At 40.6% G+C, this 25,709-nt stretch overlaps 2 protein-coding genes across 4 annotated transcripts; one reads left to right on the top strand and one right to left on the bottom strand.

Annotated features, from left to right (window-relative positions):
- The first annotated feature begins 1,806 nt into the window (after positions 1–1,806).
- dpy19l1l (dpy-19-like 1, like (H. sapiens)) lies at positions 1,807–21,028 on the top strand. Its single transcript, XM_028426133.1, has 22 exons — positions 1,807–2,164; positions 2,569–2,593; positions 2,682–2,769; positions 3,983–4,120; positions 5,341–5,461; positions 7,321–7,414; positions 7,590–7,647; positions 8,457–8,548; positions 9,705–9,804; positions 11,733–11,810; positions 14,508–14,594; positions 14,768–14,827; positions 15,340–15,420; positions 15,576–15,677; positions 16,366–16,437; positions 17,042–17,112; positions 17,212–17,236; positions 17,962–18,081; positions 18,178–18,352; positions 18,450–18,549; positions 19,151–19,276; positions 19,348–21,028. Exons 1-22 carry the CDS (start codon positions 1,942–1,944, stop codon positions 19,517–19,519), a joined length of 2,208 nt encoding a protein of 735 aa, XP_028281934.1. The 5' UTR covers positions 1,807–1,941; the 3' UTR covers positions 19,520–21,028.
- A 578-nt stretch (positions 21,029–21,606) lies between these two features.
- On the bottom strand, positions 21,607–25,709 carry LOC114448899 (fucolectin-7-like). Of its 3 annotated transcripts, XM_028426138.1 has the most exons (8): positions 24,891–25,709; positions 24,296–24,489; positions 24,138–24,146; positions 23,775–23,840; positions 23,348–23,633; positions 22,510–22,664; positions 22,099–22,378; positions 21,607–21,998 (listed from the first exon to the last, which is right to left on the bottom strand). In XM_028426138.1, the coding sequence occupies exons 4-8, from the start codon at positions 23,833–23,835 to the stop codon at positions 21,848–21,850; spliced, it is 933 nt and encodes a 310-aa protein (XP_028281939.1). In that variant the 5' UTR covers positions 23,836–23,840; positions 24,138–24,146; positions 24,296–24,489; positions 24,891–25,709; the 3' UTR covers positions 21,607–21,847. The 3 variants fall into 3 exon arrangements, with proteins under 3 accessions (XP_028281939.1, XP_028281937.1, XP_028281938.1); XM_028426136.1 differs by lacking the exon at positions 24,138–24,146 and having other exon boundaries at positions 23,775–23,836; positions 24,292–24,489; positions 24,891–25,704; XM_028426137.1 differs by lacking the exon at positions 24,138–24,146 and having other exon boundaries at positions 23,775–23,836; positions 24,292–24,489; positions 25,204–25,704.

Here is a 25,709-nt window from a genome sequence, read left to right as displayed (position 1 = left end):
TAATATTAAAACTAACATTTTCTGACTTTCTTTTTGAACTTTTTACATTATTGTGTTATTAGTTTACTCTTATTTTGGTACTTAATCCATCACTATGGATAAAAATCTTTCACTGGCCAGGATGACACATCTGGTACACAAGATTGGTAGAAATGAGGAGAAGGAGGTGGAGGAGTGGATGGTAGTTACAGCTTTATTCCACACTTTTTTTATCCATGATAATGGGTTATGTTTTATTTTCACTCATGGTTACCACTCTCATATATATAGATATAGCCTTTGAAAACAAACACACTGACAGATTGCCCAAATGTCTTATCCCTCCTTTGTTTTCTCACCCATGTACCAACCGCCACTACATCGCCCATTCTGAGTGGGAACCATAAGTTGAGGAAAGCTGCGATGATGACACCACCACCTCAGTCTTTCCTAAATGTTCCCGCTCCACACTATCCCTCTACATCCATATTCTCAGGTGTCGTATTTTTTTTAGGATAATGTGATTTTATCTTTTCATAAAAGACGTGTATTTGATGTAAATTAGACATGTAATTAGAAACAGACACTGTTCCCTGACGCTGAGTAGAAGATGTGACTTCAGTTTATTGTGGTCCTTCAGGGACATCTAGTGGTAACATGTGATAGTGCTCATGAGGACAAATTCTACCTGATATATTTAAAATACTATCGATAATGTTAAAATAAAAAAGTATTGTTGTTATTATTGTTATTATTATCATTATTATCATTATCATCATTATTATTATCATTATTATTATTATACTGGTAATGGTTGAAATGATGATTATATCTGATGTACATCAGATATAATCATCATTTCAACCATTAAGTTATTATAAACTGCTATAGGCCTATGATGTCGGGGGACACAAACATGATCCACTGAGCAGTTCCTCTGACCTCTCCTCTATTCTCATTAGTCTGGATCATACTAGTGATTCATGTCATCAACTGTGTTTGCTGTCTTCCTCTTAGTTCTCCCTCTCTCTCTCTCTCTCTCTCTCTCTTTGCAGGTCTCTCTGCCTCCAGACCTACATGCTGGCCTGCAGACCGGTCCCTGAATATTACAGTTCTCATTGCCTACACCAGTCTCTGCTGCTCATCTTTGTCTTAATTACTATTCAATTACTATTACTGACTGATATTATATAGATATCCACTATAATATAATCACTGTTTCATCTTGCTTGTCAACATCAACAACCTGTCCTGTTTGTTCTCTCTCCTTCATCCTCTCTGTCCTGTCTCCCTCTTCTTCTCCTCCTCTACCCGGCCGAATCTGTCAGCAGGAAGGTTCTCCTTATGAGTCGGGTCCTGTTCAAGGTTTCTTCCTGTTAAAGGGAGTTTTTCCTGCCACTGTTGCTCTTAAGGGGGTTCAGGCGCTGGGTCTCTGTGAAGAGCTTTGAGACAATTCTGAGTATAAAATGTGCTATATAAATAAAATTAGTAAATAGTAAAGTAATTTTATGAATCTCTTGTATAATTTTTTTAATCTCGTTTTTGTCTTTCATTTTGTCATTCCAGATCCTTGTATTGCCTTTGCATTTCATAAATCATAATGTTCTATCCTTTTCTATCATCGTTTTGTGTCTTTCTGGGCAGTTGCCCACATTGCTTCTCTGGTGATCCAAATGCCTGAAAGGGGAGGCTCTAGGCTCCATCCCTGTTTTTGTACTACTGCTGCTGGCGACTGTTTCCATGGTTATCAGCCGAAGCGCTTTGCAGTTGCGCCAAACGACCAGTAGGGGACGCAGCGTCATAAGATTTCTTCGCGTAACCACCAGCCAAAGCATCACTCAGGTAGTAAAGGGGCAGATCCGAGGACCAGATACGAGCGACGGTGTGGGGCTGCTTTGCTCACACCGCTCTGGCTTCGCATCGACTCGTCGCTGCCCTGAACCTCGACTCTTCCTGGAAATCATGGTGGCAAAAAACAGAAAGCAAACCGGGAAGGGTCCGGCGACCCAGGTTGACCGCGACAGGAGCCCGCTTGTCTCTCCTCCTGGTAAAAGTAACGCGAGGCGACCAGGTAGAGAGAGCAAAGCTTTCCACAGCCCGCATCCTAACGGGCTTTCAGGCATCAGACACAAGCTCGGGCTTAGTCCCTCTGCAACCGTGAAGCTGGGAAGCACTCTCCTCCTCGGTAAGTTGGAAAGCGTTAGCCTGCTAGCTTCCAGTGGAATCACAAGCTAACGAATGCTAACGAGTAGCATTAGCGGCTCCGTTATAAATAGAGTTATCTCCGACGCTTATCATTTCGCTAACGTTAGCTCACCTACACGCTAGCTTTCTAATGTTAGCTAACAGTTGGTTCTGTTTGTTGCATTTTGGCAAAAGTAGCGAGTGTTTCTTTCTGTATGTGTGATACACCAACTCCACATGTGTTAACAGGTTTTCTGGCAAAGTTTAAATTCGACGTTATCCTCTAAATACACAACAACAACACACTTTTACACTGTCCACGTCTTCCCCCCGGGGGTGAACCAGTGTGGGTGTTATTATGCGTTCACTGAAGTAACAGTGAAAGTTGTTTATGTCTCTTCACAGCTGCTCTGGCTGGATATCTGCACTGGTGAGCTGCTCTTTCGTCACTATCCTGACACACTTTTGTGTTGTTGTTGTGTGTTTATTGATTCACGGTTTCCTGCTCCTGCCTTCAGGTATCATCTCACACAGCTTTTTGAGAATGACAGACACTTCTCACATCTGTCTAACCTGGAGAAGGAGATGGCTTTCAGAACAGAAATGGTAAATAGTCCGTTGTTTTTGTATCACTCATGCACTCACAGCATTGTTTTGAACAGTGATGCAATTGTCCAAATCAAAGTACAAAGACATTATGAAGAGGTTCATAAAAGATTATTCATCAGATGGTTATGATATTGTGATCAAATTGCAATCGAATATAATGGTTCAAGAAGTTTGGAGTTTGGAGGACCCTGTTGACGATTAGCAAACAGCTACTGAATAATGCACTCAAGGTTATTAGATTATTAGATCACAGCAACTTCAAAAGTCACAGTGATGTAATAACAAACATGTCCCGGCAAGTCCATCTCCCTTTAAGGGTCCCCAGTATCTGTAATGCAATGTGTTGATGCAGATCTTTTCTTAATTTGCTGTGGTTTTGTCTTGGACACTGTAACCGCACACAATTTCCTACGTCTCAAAGTAAAGTCAGATGTGGTGTTTTCTCTAAATATCAATCCAGACTCTACAGCTCTCGTTGTGCCTGAAACATAGTAGTAGAAAAACTCTTAAAGGAGCTGCTTCATTTTTAAAGTTCAGCAGGATGGACAGGTTGCTGATAAATCAGCTGCCTCTCCAGGGAGTCTCTTGTACTACAGATAGACTTGCCCCCTCGCCATCTTGCACTGCAGTTGCCGAGAGAGTTTGCAGATTTCAGTTGGCAGCTGCAGTCCAAGACAATGGGGTCCATTTGTGGGATAAGAATTCTGGCTGGAAGTGGAAAGGCAGCTAAATGACACTAAGAACACAAAGGACACAAAGGAAAGTGCAAGTATAACCTACATGTACACCAGCTGATTACATTAAAACCAAGACTTTAACTGAACTTAAAACAGCTCTGATTCCATATTATCAGATCGTTTCCTCTCACAACAACGCAGTCAAGCTCTCTGTATCAATGCATTCAAGAGCTGCACAAGCAGATGTGCATTTTTAGATAACGGTGTACAAGCTGCTGGTGTGTTAGTGACGACAGTGAAGGTGAAAATGTGATCATATGCCTCACCCCTGCTGTGTGCTACCAAATGGGCTGTGAGCTGCCACCATCTGTGAGCCTGTGTAGCTCATCCCCGTTTCTTCTGTCCGACTCGTTTGCTGTGGAGTTATATATGGCATTTAATTTAGCATGTAGTTCTGCTCTTCTTTTTCCTGGTTTCTTTTGTTCTCTTCACCCAACAAATGTCTCTGTGTGTAACCTTCTGTTTCATTACAGGGTCTGTACTATTCCTACTACAAGACCATCATTGAGGCTCCGTCTTTCCTGGATGGCCTCCACATGGTGATGAATGATCGGCTGACTGAGTATCCGCTGGTTATTAACACTCTGAAGAGATTCAATCTCTATCCAGAGGTAATGCATGGGGTTCTCTCCCCTACCTCATGCAAAACAATGATTGTTGTGTGTTTGTCATGCTGTTTAGTTAGTGGCAGTGTAAACATCTGGATGCATGAAGCGTGTCTATAGAAATCTAAGTAAACAGTTAATGAGGTAAATCAGATATTGTTTCTCACCAGCCACTTTATTTGTTATATATGTTATTATCGGATCAGATAGCAGCAGCTCGGTGTATTTATTTATGTAGACATGGTGAAGAAGACCTGCTGGAGGTTGAAATTGAGTATCAGAATGGGGAAGAAGAGTGATGGACGGCAGCATGGTTGTTTCATACACAACCATCTACTGTTCACAGAGAATGGTCTGAAACAGAGAAAATATCCAATGAGCAGCTTTGTTGATGACAGACATAAGAGGACAATGATCAGGCTGGTTGGTGGTGATAGACGACAGAGAGTCAAATATGCACTGGCTCTAACAGTGGTCTGCAAAACAGCATCTCTGAATGCACAACAAATCTTAAAGCAGACAGACAACAGCAGAGGAGCACATTAGGTGCCGCTGTCACCAACACTAAACAGTAGCACATCAGGTGTTTTGTAAAAACACTGCCTAATCTGATGATCCTGCTTCGTATCAGGCTGCTGCTGTAACAGTTTAAGAGATTTTCTTGGCACACTTTCAGCCCCTTAGTACCAACTGAGGCTGGTTTAAAGACAGCATACCTGAGTAATGTTGCTGATCATGTCCATCCCTTTATGAGCACAGAGTAACCTGTGATGGATACGTCCAGCAGGATAACACACACAAAGCTCATATCATCTCCTACATGACAATGAGTTCACTGCACTCAAATGGTCTCCACAGTCAAACAGAGCACCAGGTCAGAGATTCACCACACTGATGTGCAGCCGACAAATCTGCAGAAACTGTGTGCTGCTGTCACGTCAATAAGGATATATAAGATACATATTTTTCAGGGCTTTGTTGAATCTGCGCGGCCAAAATTATAGCAAAAGGGATCCAACCTAATACTAGCAAGATTACTGATGGCCGAATACAGTGGTTACTGATTGTATGTGGTCCTTTCGATGTCTTGCTCTGCACTTTTTTGTCTTTTAAGCCCAGCACTGTTTAGGCTTGTTTCTGTCCTCCTCAGAGCTAACAGGATGGAACGTCCTCTCTTTCAGATGCGTGTACACAGGCCTTTCACTGACTGTGTGTCTTCTCCTTAGGTGGTCCTGGCCAGCTGGTACCGCATGTACACAGGTGTCATGGGCTACTTTGGGATTCCCACGAAGATGTGCTGGTCCATCAACAGAGGAGAGGGCCTCACTCCCGTGGACAGCTGTGAAGGTATTCTCTGTTGCCATGGAGCGCCAGTCTGAACTTCTAACGCACTCAGTTGTGCATATTAACACACACAGACGGTACTTTCCCAGTAGTGGCCATGGGTTAGAGTCATCCAACAGTTATGAACTTTAATACTCAAAAGAATATTCTGCGTTATTATGATGCTGCATAGCCTGCATATGTGGAGTAATTCTAAGCAAATAATGAATCAAAGTATGCTATTATTCGTGTATTAAACAGCACATGTACCACAGCTAGAGCAAACCAAGATAATGATGATTATAGTAGCCCTGAAGGGAAAGAAGAGGCTTTTAAGCTATTACACACACAGTTTTTCAAATTGTTTTCTAGGAGCATTTCCTAGAAGGAAAAATCTGCTGACAGTAAACAAGCAAACACTGTCAGTTCTCCTTTGTGGAATTGCAATCTCTGTGTTTCTGTCAGTCTCATTAGTGAGCAGAGGCTCCCCGGGGTCGACGTACACAGGGTGTTTACATAAACCTGCTGCAAGCCGCCCAGCTTTTCTTGTAACTGTCAGCCAGTAGATCAACAGACCACAGTCTGCAATATGTTGTCAGACCACTGCTGGAACAAGATCCATGTTCTGTTTTCCCGGAATTTACCGTCATGTCATGGTGATGAAACAGCTCTTAGTCATCATAGAATCGTCAGTCGGTTCTGCGTGCTTGTTAATTTTACCAGCATTGTAGCTGAGTGGAGATTGGAGGAAATTTGAGGCTGATAGCAAAACAGCTGCACTGTGTCAGTTCATTGAACTAGGGAGGGGAGCAAGTCCACTCGTTATCACAAAACAGCATCAATATGTGTGAGATCCCTTACATACAAGTATTCTCACATCTAGGACCTATTGTTTACCAACTAGATTAAACCTTGAGTGGGATTATTTATTTAGACATTCCACCTAGGCACCCAATAATGTAATTTTATATATATATATATATATATATAAACATCAGCATACAGTTCTTAACATGTAACACTAACACTACTCATACTCTGCACATTTGTGGTATATATATATATATATATATATATACGCACCACAAATTGTATAAATCAATAATAAATACATTGTACCATTGTTACTGCGATTTAAAAGTAGACAATTCGAGGTAGTAGCAACATTCAAAACTGTCCATTTACCTATAAAAAATACAAATATTACAATTTGCAGAGTATGAGTAGTTTTGTTACGTGTTAAGAACTGTATGCTGTGTACATGCATGTTTGCATCACAAAGACAGGCAACACACTGTGTGCAGCATGTGTTGTGTCCTCAGAGGGAGAGCAGACCATGGCTGAGATATTCCCTGTTTTGTGGGCTATTTTTGCATTGACCTAACTTTTCCAACCTTAAGCATACTACATCAAACTGTTCCCAAAATATAAACAGTGCAGAAGGAGAGTCTAGAGACTATTAAATATACTTTAGGTTATTTAGGAGGTCAGATTAGAAAGATAAGGATAAAGAAACGATACATACAGTGAGCTAATTCCTACTTCAACCTTGGTGAGCTTAAGTTTAATGTTGATCATCAAAATGTACCACTATGAACCCTAAAAAACTTGGGAAATGTTAATTGCAAAATTGTCATAGAATTAACTTAATATTTCCAAATCTAGGCTTTAAATCAAACTAACGAACCAATTTGCATGTCTCAGGCACATTTCTACTATGGAAACTAATTTAGATTTATTTCATTGCTTTAATAATCAGAGAGAGAGAGATGATTTATGACATGTTTGAGTTCTTTGTACTCTTCACCATGATTGTGCCAGACATAAAAGTGTAAAAACATTAAATGTATCTTGTGGTAACCTGTTTATTTTGTGCACCACAGGGATGGGTGACCCGGCATATTTCTATGTGACCTGTGTGTTCCTGCTGAACGGTGCAATGATGAGCCTGTTCTTCATTTATGGTGCCTACCTCAGGTAACTCCAGTCCTGCCGAGCCATACTCTGATAGCACAGGATCTTTTTTACAATTTGTTTGGTGTAGTTTGTCTCTCAGCTAGATTTTATGGATTTAAAGCATCAGATAACTTCCGAGTGTCTTCTGTCACTCTTATGTTATGTTCCCGCCTTCTTCCATTTGTTTTCTCAATAGCGGCAGTCGACTAGGTGGAATTGTGACCATGTTGTGTTTTTTCTTCAATCATGGCGAGGTGAGACATTCAATCACTCTAATTCTAAGCTTTGTGAAACATGTACATCTCAGAATGAAAAAGCACTCAGGGCAGATAATAGAAACTCACTTCAGCCCTCAAAGGAGCTTAGAGCTAGTTTTGGCTGGCACTCAAAGCTAAGCCCCTCCGCTGACTTTATTTTCTCCAGCTTCCTTCCAAACAAATAGCAAGTCACTATTTCACCACTGACACTTCAGTAACACACACACACAGATGAGTGGGTGGTTTGTGTTTATCTTTAAGGAGCGTCTGCAGTGTCTTTCAGTAAACCGTTTACACAGTAAACTCACCAATGTCCACAGCCCAGTCAGTCCATCCAGTACTTAAACATTGTTCATTCAGTGCTGACTGAAGTAGAATGCATTCTGTTGTTAAATTACATCGAGTGCTGTGCTGTAGCAGAACAGGAAACAGAACAGGAAAAATAAGCCCAGGTGGCTAAACAACTCTTTTGGTAGTCGATTAATCTATCAATTGAAATGATTAATTGACTAATTGGATTTTAAATCTCTCACTTAATCTGTGCCTTATATTTAGCTTGAGCTTTTATACAAGCACATGGAAAACAAAAAAGTTCATTACATAAATACAAAATGCTCATGGAACTATGATTCATACAAGAGTGAAATTAATGAAAAAATGTCCAGTTAAAACAAAAGATAGCCAAATACTGATACAAAAATACAAATACTGATACAAAAATAAACAAAATGCTGTCTCCTTTTTTGTTAGTAAGCCAAGAAGAAGCTGCACTAATGAAAAATTTGCTTGTCTCATGTATGTGACAGAGCACTCGTGTGATGTGGACTCCACCGCTGAGGGAGAGCTTTGCATATCCATTCCTAGTGCTGCAGATGCTTCTTCTCACCTATATCATACGGTAAACGTAGTTATTTGTCTATTTTTGTTTTAAAAAAACATATGTGAATAAAGATTGATGAAACTTCAGTAAGACTGTGTCATTAAACCACAGCCACTTAACTGCTTCCACGTGAGCTGCAGCAGGTGCTGCTGATCATCAGTGCTTGATGAATTGATCATCAGCAGGTGTACAGACCTCTATAAAAACAGATGTTTTGACAGTTTGCTGCTCTGGAACATTCAGGTGTGTGTTAACACAATGACAATGGTGTTAGAGAAGCAACTGTTGCTGCACATCAACCTGGAAAGACTTCTGAAACCATTTCAAACTGTTTGGAGTTCAACGTTCTACAAAGAAAGATTATTCACAAGATCAGACCGTGCAATGATGAGAGCGACTAAAAAAACAAAACAACAAATCTACATGTCAGAGCCTACAGACCTCACTGAGCATGCTCAGAGTTAATGTGACAGCACAACTAGAAGAAGACTGAACAAGTACAGTTTGTTTGAAGGGTTACCAGGAGAAAGACTCTTCATGGAAGCAGGACTGAGGTTCACTAAACTGCATCTGAACAAAGAACAACACTTGTGGAACAATGTCCTATGGACACATGAGGCCAGAGTGGAGCTGTTTGGTCTTAATGTTTAGCACCATGTCTGCTGAAAACAACACAACATTTCAGCAGAAACACCTCATACACACTGTCGAGCACGGTGGTGGAGGGATGATTTGGGTTTCTTTTGGGCTTGCAGCCACACCTGGGCATCTAGGTCATGATTGCATCACATGCTTTGTGCAGATTTACACATTTATAATGTGAAGCTTACAGGTTTTTTTCATCTCAATTTTCATCTAAATGGTACATTTCAGGAGGCTCTTTGGTGAGCTAAAAGCTTAGTCACACAGAAACATTATAATTAACATCACACATCAGCTGGTGTGTTGTGTGGGAACTGTGAGGCTGCTTCCTCTAGCATCAGTTTTGGAGTAAATTGAGAATGACCTTGTATTTCTGCTACCATCTTGGCACAGAAGCAGGTGTCTGGAGTACAGTCAGAGTGAGATAAAGAGTGTGTGTCTGTTTGTATTTTTATCTCTACACCTACACTCTCTCATCACTTCATTACTTCCCCCTCTCCCCTCAATTCCTCTGTGTCTCTTCTCTCCGCAGGACACGGAACCCGAGCAGGACAGCCATGGTCGCACTAGGAATCTCCAATTTGTGCTTTATGCTGCCTTGGCAGTTCGCCCAGTTTGTGCTGCTCACTCAGGTAAACAAGGAGCAGGAGAGAGAGAGAGAGAATGTGTGAAGAAAGGAGAGAAAATAGAAATTTGGAGAGATCGGAGAAGGGTGCAAAGAATACAGATGCTGGACAGGTTAGCAGAGAAAGACTGCATGGGAGTGATAAAGTTCTGAGGACTCCTATACATATATACTTATTCAGTAGGCTACTTTGCTGGTATGGTGGAATAGCACTGAAAGACGATCTTTATCAACAAGCTTATCCAAGTATTTTTTTAATTAATCCGATTGCAATGACGTGTGGATGCCTCGCTTTAAGTTTGATCATCCTGTATTTGGCTGCAGCTGCTGCAGTGATCACAGACAGTGGGAAGTATTCAGACCCCCTTAAATGTTGCACTCTTTGTTATATTGCAGCCATTTGCTAAAAACATTTACGTAGATTTTTTCCTCATTAATGTGCACACAGCGCCTCATATTGACAGAAAAACACAGACTTGTTGTTTTGCAGATTTATTAAAAAGATTAAAAAGAACAATTAAAACATCACATGGTCCTCAGTATCAGAGTATTTCTTCTGATCATCATGGTTCTACACCTTCATCTGAGTCCAGCTGTGATTGATGATTCTGATTGGACTTGATTAGAAAAAACCACACACCTGTCTATATGAATAATTTTTGTTCCCACTGTAAATCACTTTTGCTCTTTCTGTGTGTGATTCTCACACAGAGAAACAAAACTGTTAAAAAGTTATTTTTGACCCATTTCAGCATTTGTTTTTAGCATTTATTTATTAACAGTGACCATGTGGGAGAATGTCTACTATAAGTCCTTCCCTCTCACTCTTTATGATATTGATTATTAAGTGTGTACCAAGTACTTGCACAATTAAAAAAAAAAGTGAGACAGACCAGAAATACCATCACATTTTAATATCTCAAGATCTCATTACACCTCTAACCCATGTGACAGAAGTAGCAAGTTAAACAGTGTAGGCTCAGGTTAGTGCTACATGCTTCTGTGCTTGGCAGCAGAAGTTTAGCCCACGCTCAGTGTTGCATAAAATAAGCAGCCACTGACTTGTTATTTCTTTGTTTTAGATTTTCAAGCTGTTAATTAAACCTCTCGCCTCATCCACTGCACACCACCCACAATACTCAGTTTTTAGACCAGGACTCAGACATCACAGTTTTTTTGTTTTAGAAATTAACATAGCACCAATGTAACCATGTCAAGGACGCATGGACCATGACACTCTAGGCTACTGACCAGTCTTAAGCTACAGTGGCCAATGTTTTTGTGGTGTGTCCTTTCCTTTCTGTGTTTTTGTGCCGCATTGAGTGCTTTCCATGTGTGGTAAACCTCTTGTAGGAGACCTTCTGAAGCTAGCAATTGAGTTAACGTACTGGTGCCAAAACACTGCAGGTGCTCAAGTGTCCATATAAAGCGAGTCAGTCCCCCCAGCAACAGCTGCATGTGGTTAAACCTATTTAATCTATATTGGGACCAAAGCCAGGGCTGGGTTTAGGCACTGCCAAGATTCAAGATTCCAAAAGTTTATTGTCATATGCACAGCAAAGGTTGCACTCAGCAAAGGAATTTTCTACGTACATTTTCGAAACGTACTTTAAGCATAGAAAGAATAAATAAAATAAGCAAATACGTAAATACTCTGTACAGATGGCGATAGCTGTAGTCTCCTATGCTGAGCTTTAAAACCACTTGAGTGATGCCATGTAAGGTTTTTCTGTGTTTATTTTCCATCTAGTCCTGTGTGAGAGAATGAAATGGTGATGAACAGTGCACTTTTGCACCTCTTCAGTGTCTCTGACCTGATTATGCAACACTGATGTCCTTTGAAAATGCATATCAAAGCAGCATTTTACCAGCTCTCTCTCTCTCTCGCTTGTGGCTTTGCAGCAGATTTGCATAGAATGTGTTTTTGTCTTTCAGGTGGCTTCTCTGTTTGCCTCGTACATCCTTGGTTACCTCGCCCCCACCAAGATGCAATCCATCCTTGTTACCCACATGGTAAAGTATGACCTAACCAAATTTTACTTCAGTCATTCCATTGCACTGCTTTTGTTGCTTAACTGTGTCCATGGAGATGGAACTGATTAGACAGTTGTGCATGATGGGCCAAAATCACTGCTTTTTGTGTAGACGTTTTAAAAGCTGTCCTTTGAGCTGCAACATGCTCTGTTGCACTCCCCCCTTATCTGGTCAGCTCCAATGCCCAGCAGAACTACACACGAGCTGTGAGGACAACTCCCTCGGAGACAGGGATGACTTACTTTAACATAAGCGATATCCACTGGGCACACACAAACGGCTTGGTAGCATGACACACTGAGGATGTGTGGGCAACTTTGTTCACACCACCAAGGACAAAAGTGTATCTTTATTCGTGAGATCGTTGGGGGTGTGTGTGTGTGTTCTTGCTGTGCATCCCTCTTCTCTGCATTCTTCCCAGCTAATCCTCTCAGCATGCCCGGCTGTTAGCCAGAGCCTGTGGGCTCCACAGATAAGGAGAAAGGCCTTTGTGGTAAGATGGTGGAGATTTGTGTCATAGGAAGGCATATGGTTCTGCATAATTTAAAGGGCCTGGCAATGATGACTTTAAATGTGTGTGTTTTTTTTAGAAAAGAATGCAGACTCATACCCAAGAGGGGGTGTGTTGCATTCTCTGGCTTACAGTTAAAGAGCAGTCGATGTGCACACACAATTGGCAACATTAATAAAAAAAAAAGGAAAAATAGTGGAAGATGGCTCACCAAAAGTCCTCCGATCTCAAAGTGATGCCTCTAAATTATAAGTGTTTATGTGAGTGCTTATGTAAGAGTGTTTTTACACCTGGTCCCTTCAAGTGTGTGTGTGTGACCAACAGTGTTCACAGTTTATCACAGGTTCTCTTTCTGGTCTAGTTCAGATTTGTTGGGGTCTCAGTCCTCTTTCTGTTTACACCAGGTCCTCTAGAGCTCTCAGACCCCCACTGCACTGAATTCTGGGTAGTTTTCACTTGAAGCAAAATGTCTGCCGCTATGCTTGCCTCCTCTTGTGTTTTCTGGTTAAACTAGTGCACATTCATGGGGAAAATAGAGCTTTTCATTACATATGAGCACAAAAAGCGACAGAGAAGACTACATTATTTATTGCCATAATTATTGTTAATTGGGTGTCTAAATGACTTGTTTATAACATGTAAATTGGTTATCAGTTATATAATTATGACTATTAATTTATAATAATGATAATATTTTATAAATGTATTGTTTATTGCCATTGCCACGACCACAACCTGCTGCTGACATGTTCTGGATGTTTGTTTTCTTTACCACTGCGGACTTTTTAACAAACTTTGCGGTTCATTTTAAAGAACGTGAAGAATGTGAAGGAGTGTTCACATATGCGCAAAAAATGATGAGTCAGCGATCTAAGTTCATTTAGAGGGTTGAAAGGGACCAAGTGTGAAAACACCCTTATTGTTTATTACTAAACCTAACCTAGAATTTGCAGAAAAGGGAAGCAACAAGAAGGGAAGTGGTAAATGACTGAAACTAGTTTCCATAAAAGAATGAACAGGGTGATTGGCTGGTGTTATGCTCAGTGGTAACCAATTCAACTCAAACCAGCAGGTTTGTTTGCAGGTAAGCAGCTGGTCCTTCTCCCCAGGAGTATCGCCGTAGTTCTCTTTGTCTATGGTTGGCTGAATACTAGAACAAAAAATAACAATGGAGAGATAGAACTGTGGTTGTCCCGAGGAGCACCATGTCTCCTCGTTATCTGGTTTTCCCATATGAAACACATGCACCACACAAATTGTTAAACTCCTTTTGGCTGTTTACACATTTTGAGAGAATATCAAACCCCCTCTGTAATGAAATTCACTTATTAAATTGTTTTATTTTTTCAAAAACAAATTAAGCGGATTAGGTAATGGTTATGTATTGTTTCCTGAATCCTGTTTTGACTTTAATATTTTTCAAAAAATGTGTGGTTTTTAGTCAGGGAGCAGTGTGGAGAGATTTCTCCCACACACAGATTCTCAGCCCATCAACCTCTGTGTTAAAATTGCAGTTCACCCTCCAGCCCCTAGGGTTTGGCTTACAAATGCAAGTCAACCCCCACAGACTCCAACTTTACAGTAAAAATAAAAAATGTTTACAGCCTGGTATAAAAATCAGGTGCCAAAATCACAGCACAAGCTGCCTTCTTCCACGGCTGTCCGCCTACCTCACTCACGCTCTACCTCTTTGCATGTGTTTGCAGTTTTTCTGGATATCCTGGCAACTGCAGAAGTGCTTGCCTTGATTTCAAGTGTGCCTGGTAGATAATCAGTGTCTCCATAACGCAGAGTGGAGCATCACTCTGCTCGTCGCTGTGGGATTAAGCACCAAGGATTTGTCAAATGAGATTATTTCTTGCTATTGTCTGCCTATTCACTGTTTAGGTGATTAGTTTAAATTGCTGGTGTTCTCAATAACACTGACAGAGACTTATTATGGACACATTGTATAGTCTATTGACAGAGGACCACTGGAAACCTAGAGGAGCCATTTGAGCTCACAGACTTGCTTGTGTGTTTTAGCATCATTCTTATTACACAGACAGATCATGCACATAAAACTGCAAGGTGGGCTTCACTGTCCAGTCCATGTGTGACTGTGTGAACCCCGCAGGATTCTGCTGAATGACTCTACTCCTCTCTGTCTTCCCTGCCTCCTGTAGATCACACTCGGCGTCTGCTTCATCTTGATGTTTGGTAACTCCATGCTTCTCACGTCCTTCTATGCCTCTTCGCTTGTGTCCATCTGGGTAGGTTCAACCACAAGTGTCATGCACTGTACGCTGTATACACACTCATTGATTGATTGGGTCAATCAGTTTGTTTAATAATGCTTATAATGCAGAGGCACTTTATAGTCTAACACCAGTTTATGTATGTTTAGAGACGTATGTTTTTATATATCTATGTATGTTTTTTACAGGTGATTATCGCTCTGAGGAATCGGTTCGCTCAAGTCTTCAAACCAGGATTTGTGATCTGGGTATGGAGAAAAATATTTGCTTGCTTTTTACATTTTATGATAGCAACTCAACATTTCAAATAGGATCAAGTTGAAAAATAATTGATTCACATGGTTTAAGTAAAATGCACAAAAGTTAATGTCAAAGCAAAACTCAGCTATATTAAATTGTTCCATATTACTTTGCCATATTCATTCTCAACTACTCTAGTTTCCAGTGTATGCCTATGCTTCATTTATTCATATGCTGCTTTAATAAAGCAATAAAATAACCAAATGTCACTCAAAACAAGGCTTTAATATAACATTTCAGATTCAGCATTGTCTATTCATCTATATTTGAGGCTAACATCATGTAGCTTTAATTATAGATTCCTCTCTCAGCTAGAAACTAGGTCTCATTCTGTCACCGTGTCAGCCACATTGCTTACCTGGCTCACTCTTCAACCCTGCAGCATCAAGGCTTAGATTACAGGACCTCTGTGTGTGTGTGTCAGCTTGGTAATGTGGATATCTCTTTTCCTCTCCCCCAGGTAATGCAGGGCCTGGCTTGGGTCGCTTCCACAGTTCTGCTCAAATTCATGCTGTCCACAGTCTTGGGTGCCTCTGACGATGTAAGCTATGATAATGCAATAATGATATTTGTGACTGAACTTTTGAAAAACGCTGTATAACACATGGCTACAAAAAAAGGTCTTCAAATTTCCATGTTAATTTAATCATGTAAAGGTGGTGTTCAAATGTAAATTGTTACATGTCCATTTTCCAGGCTCACATCAGTGGATTAATCAAGTCCAAGTTCACGAGCTACAAGGACTTTCACACTCTGATGTACACGTGTGCTGCTGAGTTTGACTTCATGGAGTTAGAGGTATGAGCTCCCTCATTCCGAAAATCATGTTAAACATTGGCTTCAGAAATGTCACAGTTTTCAGGGAGCATATCATAAATCCCTGCTGTGCTGTGTGGTGGGATTGTTTCTCATCAGGGCTTGATAGTGTCCTGGTTTTGTGGGTCTGAGGGTTTGAGGACTGACCAATATACCAAAACTCAGCTGCTGTTATCAGTTCAGAAGGAGGGCACATTTGAGGTTTTTACACTTCCCTCTTTGGCACAGCCTCTTCAAGGTGGGGCTGCATTTTCTTGCAACAGTTATGTAGCCACAGCGCGAAAGAATGACTGGACATGAGTCAAGTGACATAAGGAACCCACCTATGAACTGCAAATAGCTGGCATGGCCTTTAAAAGAGTCACTGAGGTGACATTGGGTTTTGGGGTTGTTGCAAAGGTCCTCATGGAGACTGTGATCTCTCCATGAGGACCTAGTACTATTAATATTCATTTATTGACTGATGTACAAAGAATGTCTGCCTCTGTTTTTTTAATCATTTTACAATGCTGTGACTACTTGTGTCATACTCTAATGACTCTTGTATGAAAGGTGCTATAAAAAGCAGTTTAAATGGGGATGTGACTGTCCTTGTGTGTGTGTCCTGTTTTTAAGAACCTTTAATGGAACTCTTTTCTCTACATCACTGTTTGTCTCTTTGTCTACTTAGACACCTATACGTTACCTCAAAACGTTGCTGCTGCCCATAAACATCCTGGTGGTTGCTCTCATTGCTGGCAGGGTAAGTTTTATTATAGATGTTGGACCATGCATTAATAAGGCAGGACATATAGCAGAAAGAAAAGCAACTTCAGTTCACAAACAAAGACCTTCGACAAGGACATTGTTGTAGTTTACAGTGACACAGTTTCAAACTAAGAATTATTTCCTATGACTTCGGTGTAATAAGCCTGTTTAAGAGCTAGAGGTTCTGTTTGCTTTGGTTGCCATGTGTACATTTCTCGCCCCCACTGTATATATGTGTTCAAATCAGGTTAGACTTCTTTGTGAAAAATGCAAGTGTCTTCTTTGCTCTGCTTGGCACATAGTTGTGTATATTTAAACATTTAGAAGGGAATTATAAAGAGATTTATTCCAGATTCCTGTCAGAGGACACATTTTAAGAAGGCAAACATCGGTGAAAACTTATTTAAGGAACTCTTTATGTGGTTTAATCTTATTATGTCTTGCCCACGCTATGCTGAGAATACAGGAATTGATTTGACAAAGCATGATGTGCAGTACATGAGCAAGCTGCTAGGAAGATCTCATCCAAAAAGAGAGCTGGAAATGCGACATGAAAAGAAACAGCCTTTCAGGTTTTTTTAAACATGTGTCCTCTTCAGACTCTCCAGGATATAGTCCGGTGCCTGAAGCACGAAGGGAAGGCTGATGATGATGATGATGAAGCTACGGGGTGAGGCTTAATTGCTGGCCTGATCTCATGTGTGTTCACTTCCTTATACAGCTTGTAGTTGGTTGTGAGCTTCATTTTCATGTATGTTCTGTGTTGCAGATCTGAAGTAGCTGCAAAGGGAGAGGTGAGGAAAAGACTTCCACATGCACACATGAGCCTTATCCTGGTCGTACCTCTATGTGAACTTTGTCCCACTTTTCTAAACCTGCTTCATTTGATTCGATTTCTGCTGTGCAAAGTCAAGGTCTGCTCCATTGCTGTGTCCTCCCCTAAGTGATTCTCATCCCATTTTCTCATTTCTCAGAAATGAAAGGCAGTTTCCCTTCTGCTGTGAAATCCCTCTCTGCTGCCTTTCGTCAGCTTTCTCCTAGCTGCCTTATGTCATGTTCTCTAATATCTCTCCTGAGCAGGAAATATGTTCAGATGTTTAACCACCAGCCAGAATGCTGGAGAAATTTGCCACAGTTATTCCCCCACATCAGGGTTTTAGTAACTCTAGTAAATCAGACAATTCAGAGTTTAAAAAGATAAAAGCGTTATGTAAGTGTCATTACACAGTCTGTCCAGCCAATGTAGCTCAGAGTCCAGATGGGAGGGGAGCTGCCTCAGTCGAGATCATAGCTTCGCTGACAGGAGGGTGTAACTAAGGGTTTCATTATATCTCTAGTCTATGTCTATGCAGCACAAGATTAAAACCTCACACGAAGATTGAAGGATCCTTTCAAATATGGTATATACAAACAATGCTAACTGCTACTCGCTAAAGTTTCTGTCAGATGATTGCTGTCATGTTTTGTTTGCACTGAACCTTCCTGCCAGTTATAATCAGATCTGTGTGTCACCATGCAGCTGGTGTATCACAGCCTGCAGCTGATGGCATTTGCCCTCCTGGCCCTCCTCATCATGCGCCTGAAGCTCTTCCTGACACCCCACATGTGCATCATGGCGTCGCTGATCTGCTCCAAGCAGGTCTGTGGCACGAAGAAACGAAGGAAGTAAAAACACATGGCACTTTTATTTGTTTGTCGTAAGCTTGAATATTTTCTCTTTCTGTCGTGCATTCAGTTGTTCAGCTGGATCGGGGAGAAGTTGAAGCATCAGATGGCGGCTGTTGTTATCATAGCACTCATGGCAGTGCAGGGAGTGGCCAACCTTCAGGCTCAGTGGGCGATCATCGGAGAGTTCAGCAACCTGCCGCAGGAAGAGCTGCTGGACTGGATTCAGGAAAACACCCGTCCTGGTTCGGTTAAGCTACATTAGCTACAGATTTCTGGAAGAGTGGTGTATGTAAATTTACTGTATGTTCTCACCAAACATCCATTCCGTTTCGGATTCAGATTCTGTATTTGCTGGAGCCATGCCCACCATGGCTAGTGTGAAGCTTTCCACAGGCCGGACCATCGTCAACCACCCCCACTATGAAGACGCAGGTCTGAGGTCAGTAGAACTCACACCTCAGTGCATAAAGATAAAAATGTCTGCATTATTAATTAAATTAAGAAATCTTTATTAGTCCCAGACTAGGGAGGAGTTTGGATCGAACCACCAACCTTCCGGTTATTGGCCAACCCTGCTCTACCACTGAGCCACTGCTGCCCAATACATTTAAATTTGTCAGACTTCACCCGATCTTCTTATCCTGATCCGTTTACACAACGCTCAGTAAACAAGTATCTTTTAGACCCGCTGACATGCTGTTTTCCCTAAAACACGAACCAACATATTGATCTTTTTTTCTTCTTCTTTCTTAATCTTCTTTCATAGGGTTTGTACAAATGGAAACTCCTGACTAAAAAACCATAACGTTTTAAAAATTGCAGTACCCCAAATGACTCTAAAAGCAAGTCAATCCACATAGAATGTGAATTTCCCCTGTGGGGGACTAATAAAGGATGGTCTTATCTTATAGATATCCATGTTAAAATGTCCAGCTTACAGCAACATGCTTAGAGCCTAATAGAAACGTATAGATGTGACATAATGCTCTCCGTCTTTATTTCAAGTCCACTGTTGCCTGACACCATTGTTGTTCTCACAGGGAGAGAACCAAGCAGGTCTACTCCATGTACAGTCGCATGTCTGGAGAAACGGTCAAGAGGAACCTGATGAAGCTGGGAGTGGACTTCTTTGTCCTGGAGGATTCCTGGTGCACCAGAAGAACCAGGTACAGCAACAGCACAATGAGACTTGGTGTTAGTGCCTACATCTTTGTCCTCACTCCTCTTTGTTCCTCAGGCCTGGGTGCAGCATGCCGGAGATCTGGGACATTGAGGATCCTCAAAATGTCGGTAAACTTCCCCTCTGCACCCAAATGTCCAGGAACTCACGACCACACTTCACCACAGTATTTTCAAATGACATTTACAAAGTGCTCAAAGTCCCTAAAGTTGCCAAAGATCTCAGATAACATCATTGGATGGACTGATTAAGCACCACTGCTTTTTTTTTTTACTTTCCTTATTTTAAAAAACATTTTTCACTCACTGCCGTTGCTGCTTTTTACGTTTCCTAAAAAAACCCACGGTACCACTTTTTTGTGGCTGAGCAGTGAATGACCAAGCCTCACAGTATTTGTGACTATTTGCAGTCACTGTTGTTGCTCCATCTTTGTCACCCAGCAAGAAAAAGCTGTTGTTACATTTTGTTTAGCCGTTGAATTGGTTCTGTTATTTCACTTCTCTCCTTATAGGGATGCTATTCATACATCAGTATTTTTTTTTTACAATGTACAGTTAATTTTCTGGAGCTTCAGAGGTAAACCTTGTCTGTAAGGACCAATCAATGATGTCCACATACTGTGAAGCAATACTCTTTGCAAACTCCTTCTATTGTTATGCATAGTGCTGATCTCTGAAGATTTTTGATTGGTACACTATTTTTCTAATTTATTTGTGTGAGCATTTTAATGCAAATTCAATGTGTTTTCTTTAGAAGCAAACGGTGGTGTAAAGAGGAAAATGATGTTCTTATGTTTTAAAGCTTTTTGAAATCTTTACATATCGTACAGCATCTGTGTTAAGACTGAAAGATTCACGAAATGAGAAGAGCTGTCTTAGATTTTTATGGCCAAATAATGTTAACAGCCCTGCCACAATTTTTTACTTTCCTTTTTTTTAATACCCAAGTTGTTTTGTAAAAAACAAATAACAATAATGTATGGCCTTTAAAAGGTTCTTTATGCTTCTTGAATTATTGTTGTTGCCAAAGGAGGTCTTGTTATAACAGCTGCATATTCAGGGTACTGTAGCACATGAAAGATGTATCAAGCATTCGCTTCTGATTGGCTGTGAATTTTGTGTAAATGGTAGCAGTCGTCGGCTACAGCCAGAAGGTGATTAGCTTAGCTTAGCATTAGAAAGTGCACAAGCCTGAAGTGCAAGTCTACCCTTTATTCTGTTGTAAACACAAACATACATTTAAAAAGTTAACAGTGATGTAGCAATGATGCAAACTATACAATATTAAAATTCAATTGCAGTTACCTGTTTTTAACCTATAGAGGGCAGTCACTCCACAAATTATCACATCTGCAAATATGAAAAATGATCAATCAACCAGACTAAATACACATGAACATCAGTTGCAAGCCACCAAACTTTTTTAGAGTGTAGTTTTTTATTTCATTTTAGCTGTGTTTCTTATCTTTGTGCTAAGCTAAGCTAGCTGCCCGCTGACTGTAGCCTCATTTATATCATAAAGATGTTCGATAAGGATTTCTTAAAAATGGCCAAAAATGCCTCTGAGAGCAGTGTAGCTTAGCACATGCTAAGCTGGCTTTACTGTTACTGTAAGTACATTTTAGATCATGGCAACTTGTAATAAAAGGTTTTATCAAATCATCACAAATAACTGATAATAGTGAGCGTAATAAAAAAAAAAAAAAAAAAAAAACAGTTTAAATGTTGCAGAGCAAGAGGTTGAACAAATCTTAGATAGCTGCTTGTTTAAGTACTTCCTGTACCACAGCTGAGGATTTCAGTTTAGTAATGATCTTGTAAGTGCCCGTTCATGAGGAGTGGTGCTGTTGTTACACTTTCCAAACAGCATATTATTGTCACAGGCCTAGATGTGTTTCAGATGTCTTTTATAGTTGTCTATTTTGTCTGTATTTAAAAAATAAAATACTTGCCATGAAAACTGAAGATCTGTAAACTGCAGGGTGTAGAGGTACGCTGCACCTCTACACTACCTGGACTGTTTGTTTGGCAGTACTGCTCTTGTAAATGCAAAAGAAACTGTGATGGATTTCAACTTTGGTGTGTTTGGTGCTTAAAGGAAGGTCCTTGTGATTTACAATCACAGGGAGCAATTTAATCTTCTGATTAAAAAGTATTGATTTTAATGGGTGGATTTTAGGTGTGACCTTTTTGGGGCTTTTTTCATTTGATGCCCTTATTATCCTTGAAAAAAAGGTAAAAGCCAATAGATATATAGATGGTGCCAGATTAAAAAAAAAGTAATGTAATGTAGAATTTCAAAACCCGATTCAAAACGTTATTGTGAAAGATTTTACTTCAGCAAAGATTGTGGGCAGGCAGAAGCAGTACAATCACTAGTTCAGTATTTACAAGACAAACATGTATTTATGTATTAATTAACAGAAATGATGATGATGATGATTTTGGACATATATCTGATTATTCTTGTGAGGACGTCTGGCTAAGCTAAACCTCCACATAATTAAATGGACATATGATCTATTATTCGGATTTGGTTTTGCATATGGTTTTATAAGCTAATCCAGGACAGAGCCATACACCTCCACCTCACACAGATGCAGGTATTCTGCTTTGTTGGGGATGACTACGTTAACGTAACGACCGTCCATCCCGTTGCACTGGAACTCAGCGACACCACCTGCTGCGAGGCTTGTGATCACAGCACACCTAGGCAAAATAGGAAACAGAAAGGGTTGGAATGGAGCTCAAAGCCAACTGAAGATGTAAATTTACAAAAAGAAAGAAAGAAAGAAAAAGGGGTGTTTACCTAGGGTTTCTGTTGCCATAGTTATCTAGAGAGTCTCCAACATGAATCTCGGCTCCGTTGAGTCGTTGAGGCTCAGTATCTAGGTTGACAATTTTTACAGAAAACACTTTATGTGTTTTGCGGAGATCCAGTCGCCACCAGGGGGAGAAGTCATTGCTCGTGTGACTGCAGGAGCCAGCTTCCCACCTGCTGTTGCGATTCCCATCAATAGCGTTATATGCAGCTCCAAAGGAATACAGAGACGACTGGGTGGCTTTTCCTTGGAGTGCAAGATTCTCTCCTGCCCAAACATGTGTTTATGAAATGCACTTTTTTATCATTTGCAGTCAATAACCATCCTTTAAATCATCACTGCAGCGCCCCTTGTGGCCACATTTGTTAACAAGTAAAACACGGAAAACTACTTCTCACCTGTTGGGGCGCGGTATCCATAAACCTCCACTTCACAGAGTGTGAGATTTCTTTGTGAACCAGGTATAGACAAAGTCACGTAACGTCCCTCCACACGATCAGTGAACGTGATGGGGAACGATACCCCTCGCCCAATTGAAGGGATTGAACGAACCCTGGAGGACAGAGATGGAGAGGAAGAATGCCGCATGTCAACAGTTTGAATTTTATGTACAATCCAAGAATTAAAAACAAAGCACACTTCACATAAGTAAGGACACAAGCAGCAATTACCCAAAGCCCTGAGTAGTGATTAGTTACACTATAGATTACACTAAGTTCTGCAAACGGTGCCAATTTATGCCAAATCTGGAGCTTGTTCTCCTCTAGAAGACTTAACAACCCTCCAGTGATTGGCAGGATGGCATCATCTGTGAGTAGGTCACAGAGCCTCAACAACGGCATTGGCGATGGATGATTGGAAATGAACCCCACAACATTTATACTTGGTGCTTGCCAAGTTTCTGTTCCTTAACTTTACACAATGGGGACTGAAATAGAAGGTTGAAATAGTTGGAGGACATGTTGAAGATTGTGTGGATGCAATTACAGGTACATTTCAGGTGAAGTACACATCAGGCTACGTCATAGGTCCCAGGCTATTCCGATATAGATGAGATGCATGGTACAAGCCTCTGTACCCCCATTAAGGTTGGTACAGGGGGGTGGATGGATGGATGGATGCTTTAGAAAGTGGAAGTGAACTAGCTTCCCAACTTTAGCTCAGGCCTGCACCTGCTTATCATGCTACAGTGATACAGTTCAGACCTAAAGTGTTAACACCGTGTCAGTTACTCACATTGGATTTTCCAAACCGTTGTTTTTTGGAGAGTTGCCGATATAGATCTCCACATTGTTAAGACTGTTCTCACAGCAGTCTCCCCTGTTGGTGATGGTCATGGAGGTGACAATGTAAGAGTCCAGCAGGTCCACTTTCCACCAGGGCCTGGTCATTTCAGCAGTATGTGTGCAAGATCCGGCCTCGAAGTTAGACTCACGATTTCCGTCAATTGCACTGGAGGGAGCTCCAAGTGTATGCCCAAGGCGGCCTGACTGCGAGGCTTTTCCACGCAAGGCAATGTTTTCTGTAAAGGAAACATGAAAATAAGTAATGAGAATTTGCTATTGCATTGCAGCAACACCTAAAACACAACTTTTAATACAGATGTGACGTATGTTTTGTGTATTTTACTGTACAGATGTTTTACAGTGAAGATCACGCTTACGATAGGCAGCCGAACTCATCGTCAGGAGGAACAGCAGAAGGAAAACACTCAGGTTCATCATTCTGTGTGAGACAGATTAATGAACACTAAACCTCAAACTCACTGTTAGTCAGTGAGGGGAGTTCAGACTAACATACATGCATGCAAAGTCCTGTGGTACATTATAAATAGTGTATGTAGTAATAGTGTGCAATGTAGTGACCTCACCAAGACAAACAAGAATGCTGTGTGATGCGGCAAAAGGGAGCCACAATGATTGCAAATGCTTTAAAATTAAATAAAATAAAATATTATTTTATCTTGATAATAATTGCAAATTATATTATAAATAAATTACAAAAAATTAAAAATGTACTTGATTAGTTAGATTTTTGCAACCCTTATAAAAAAATGGATGTTAATTAAAAATGTATATGTTCTGCAAATTAAGAGTTTGGCACTAACATTTCACAATTATGATGAAGAACATAATTGACAGCTAATAATTTGAAAATAATGAAATTATGAAATGTGTAACCTGGAGATTTGGAGTCCAGTGATTCAGTGAAGAACCGTCCCTCAGATCCCTGAAACCTCAACAACTTTGTCTGATTCTTATATGGCCCCATGTCTTTCTCCAACCAATCATCAGATATCACATCATATTCATCTTCATCGCTATCCAATCATATCCCACTGCTGTTCTGTTTCACTTCCCTTCTGGTGAATTACATGTCTGATACAAGGAGACAGACATAATAAAGGTCACACACATGTCAGAACTGATGATATTGATACATGTGTGTTAAATCACTTTAATAAAATCACAGTCCAGCTGCAGTGGTGGAGAAAAGACACCTGACCTCTGATGACTGGACGTTACCAACAATGCAAAAACAATGCATTGCGCAAACTAAAAAAATGCAATCAAGCAATTTTTCATTTTGCGCAATCTATGTATTTCCTCTTGTGTCCAATTTGGTTTCAATATCAACAATGCATTCCCTCTTCTCTGGAAACTCTCATAAACACCCACTGTGCTGTACAGTTTGTACACTGAGAATCAATATTCTTATCATAATCAAAAAGTTCAGAACTGATGATATTGATACATGTAAATCACTTTAATAAACTCACAGTCCAGCTGCAGTGGCGGAGAAAGGACACCTGACCTCTGATGACTGGAAAGTGAAAATCTGCCAACAATGCAAAAACAACTTAAGTGCTTAATTGCACTTTTTTAGTTTGCACAATCTACATGTTCCATTGTGTCCGATTTGGTTTCAACATTACCAATGTGTTCCCTCTTCATAAACACCCACTGTGCTGTACACTTTGCACACTGCAGAAGATGAATCTTTCATCAATATTCTCATCCTTGCAGGGAAACAATAAAAATAAAAATGCATGTGAAATATGCAAAATAAGGGCCATGATCATGTGCCCATACCATCTTCAGCCTGACAGATGTGGGTCATTCACTCCTGCAGTGCAACAATGAAGCATCCACTATCCCTTTCACCTGGCAAGGTGTTGTGGAGGATGACTTGCTTTGTCCACAACAACCTGCATTTGCTGCATGTAAATCTCTCCAACGACTGTTCCCAGTGCCAAAAAAACTGAGCTGGCCCTCTGCATCGGATTATACACCTGTGGTTCCAAATGTTGAACAACAGCTGCAGAAAAGGGTCTTTTCATAGACAGTATCTATATTGAAGGGCCGGGCCTATTAGCTGTTAAAATGTAAACCTTCAAAACTTTGCTTATGTACATATTTAAAAATCAATCCAAGTAATAGGAGGTGCTGCATTCACTCATCCTCCTGCAATTAAAAATATTTTGTGCAGGACAGAAATATTTGGTGTCATTTATAAGGTCTCAGAAAGAGACAACATGTTTAAATTTTACTTGATAATGACAGTCTAAAGCTGGATCCATACTCCACGAGACAAAGAA

The sequence above is a fragment of the Parambassis ranga genome, chromosome 16 (genome assembly GCF_900634625.1).
Source record: "Parambassis ranga chromosome 16, fParRan2.1, whole genome shotgun sequence".
Lineage (NCBI taxonomy): Eukaryota > Metazoa > Chordata > Actinopteri > Ambassidae > Parambassis > Parambassis ranga.
This window is presented reverse-complemented; position numbering and strand designations above follow the sequence as displayed.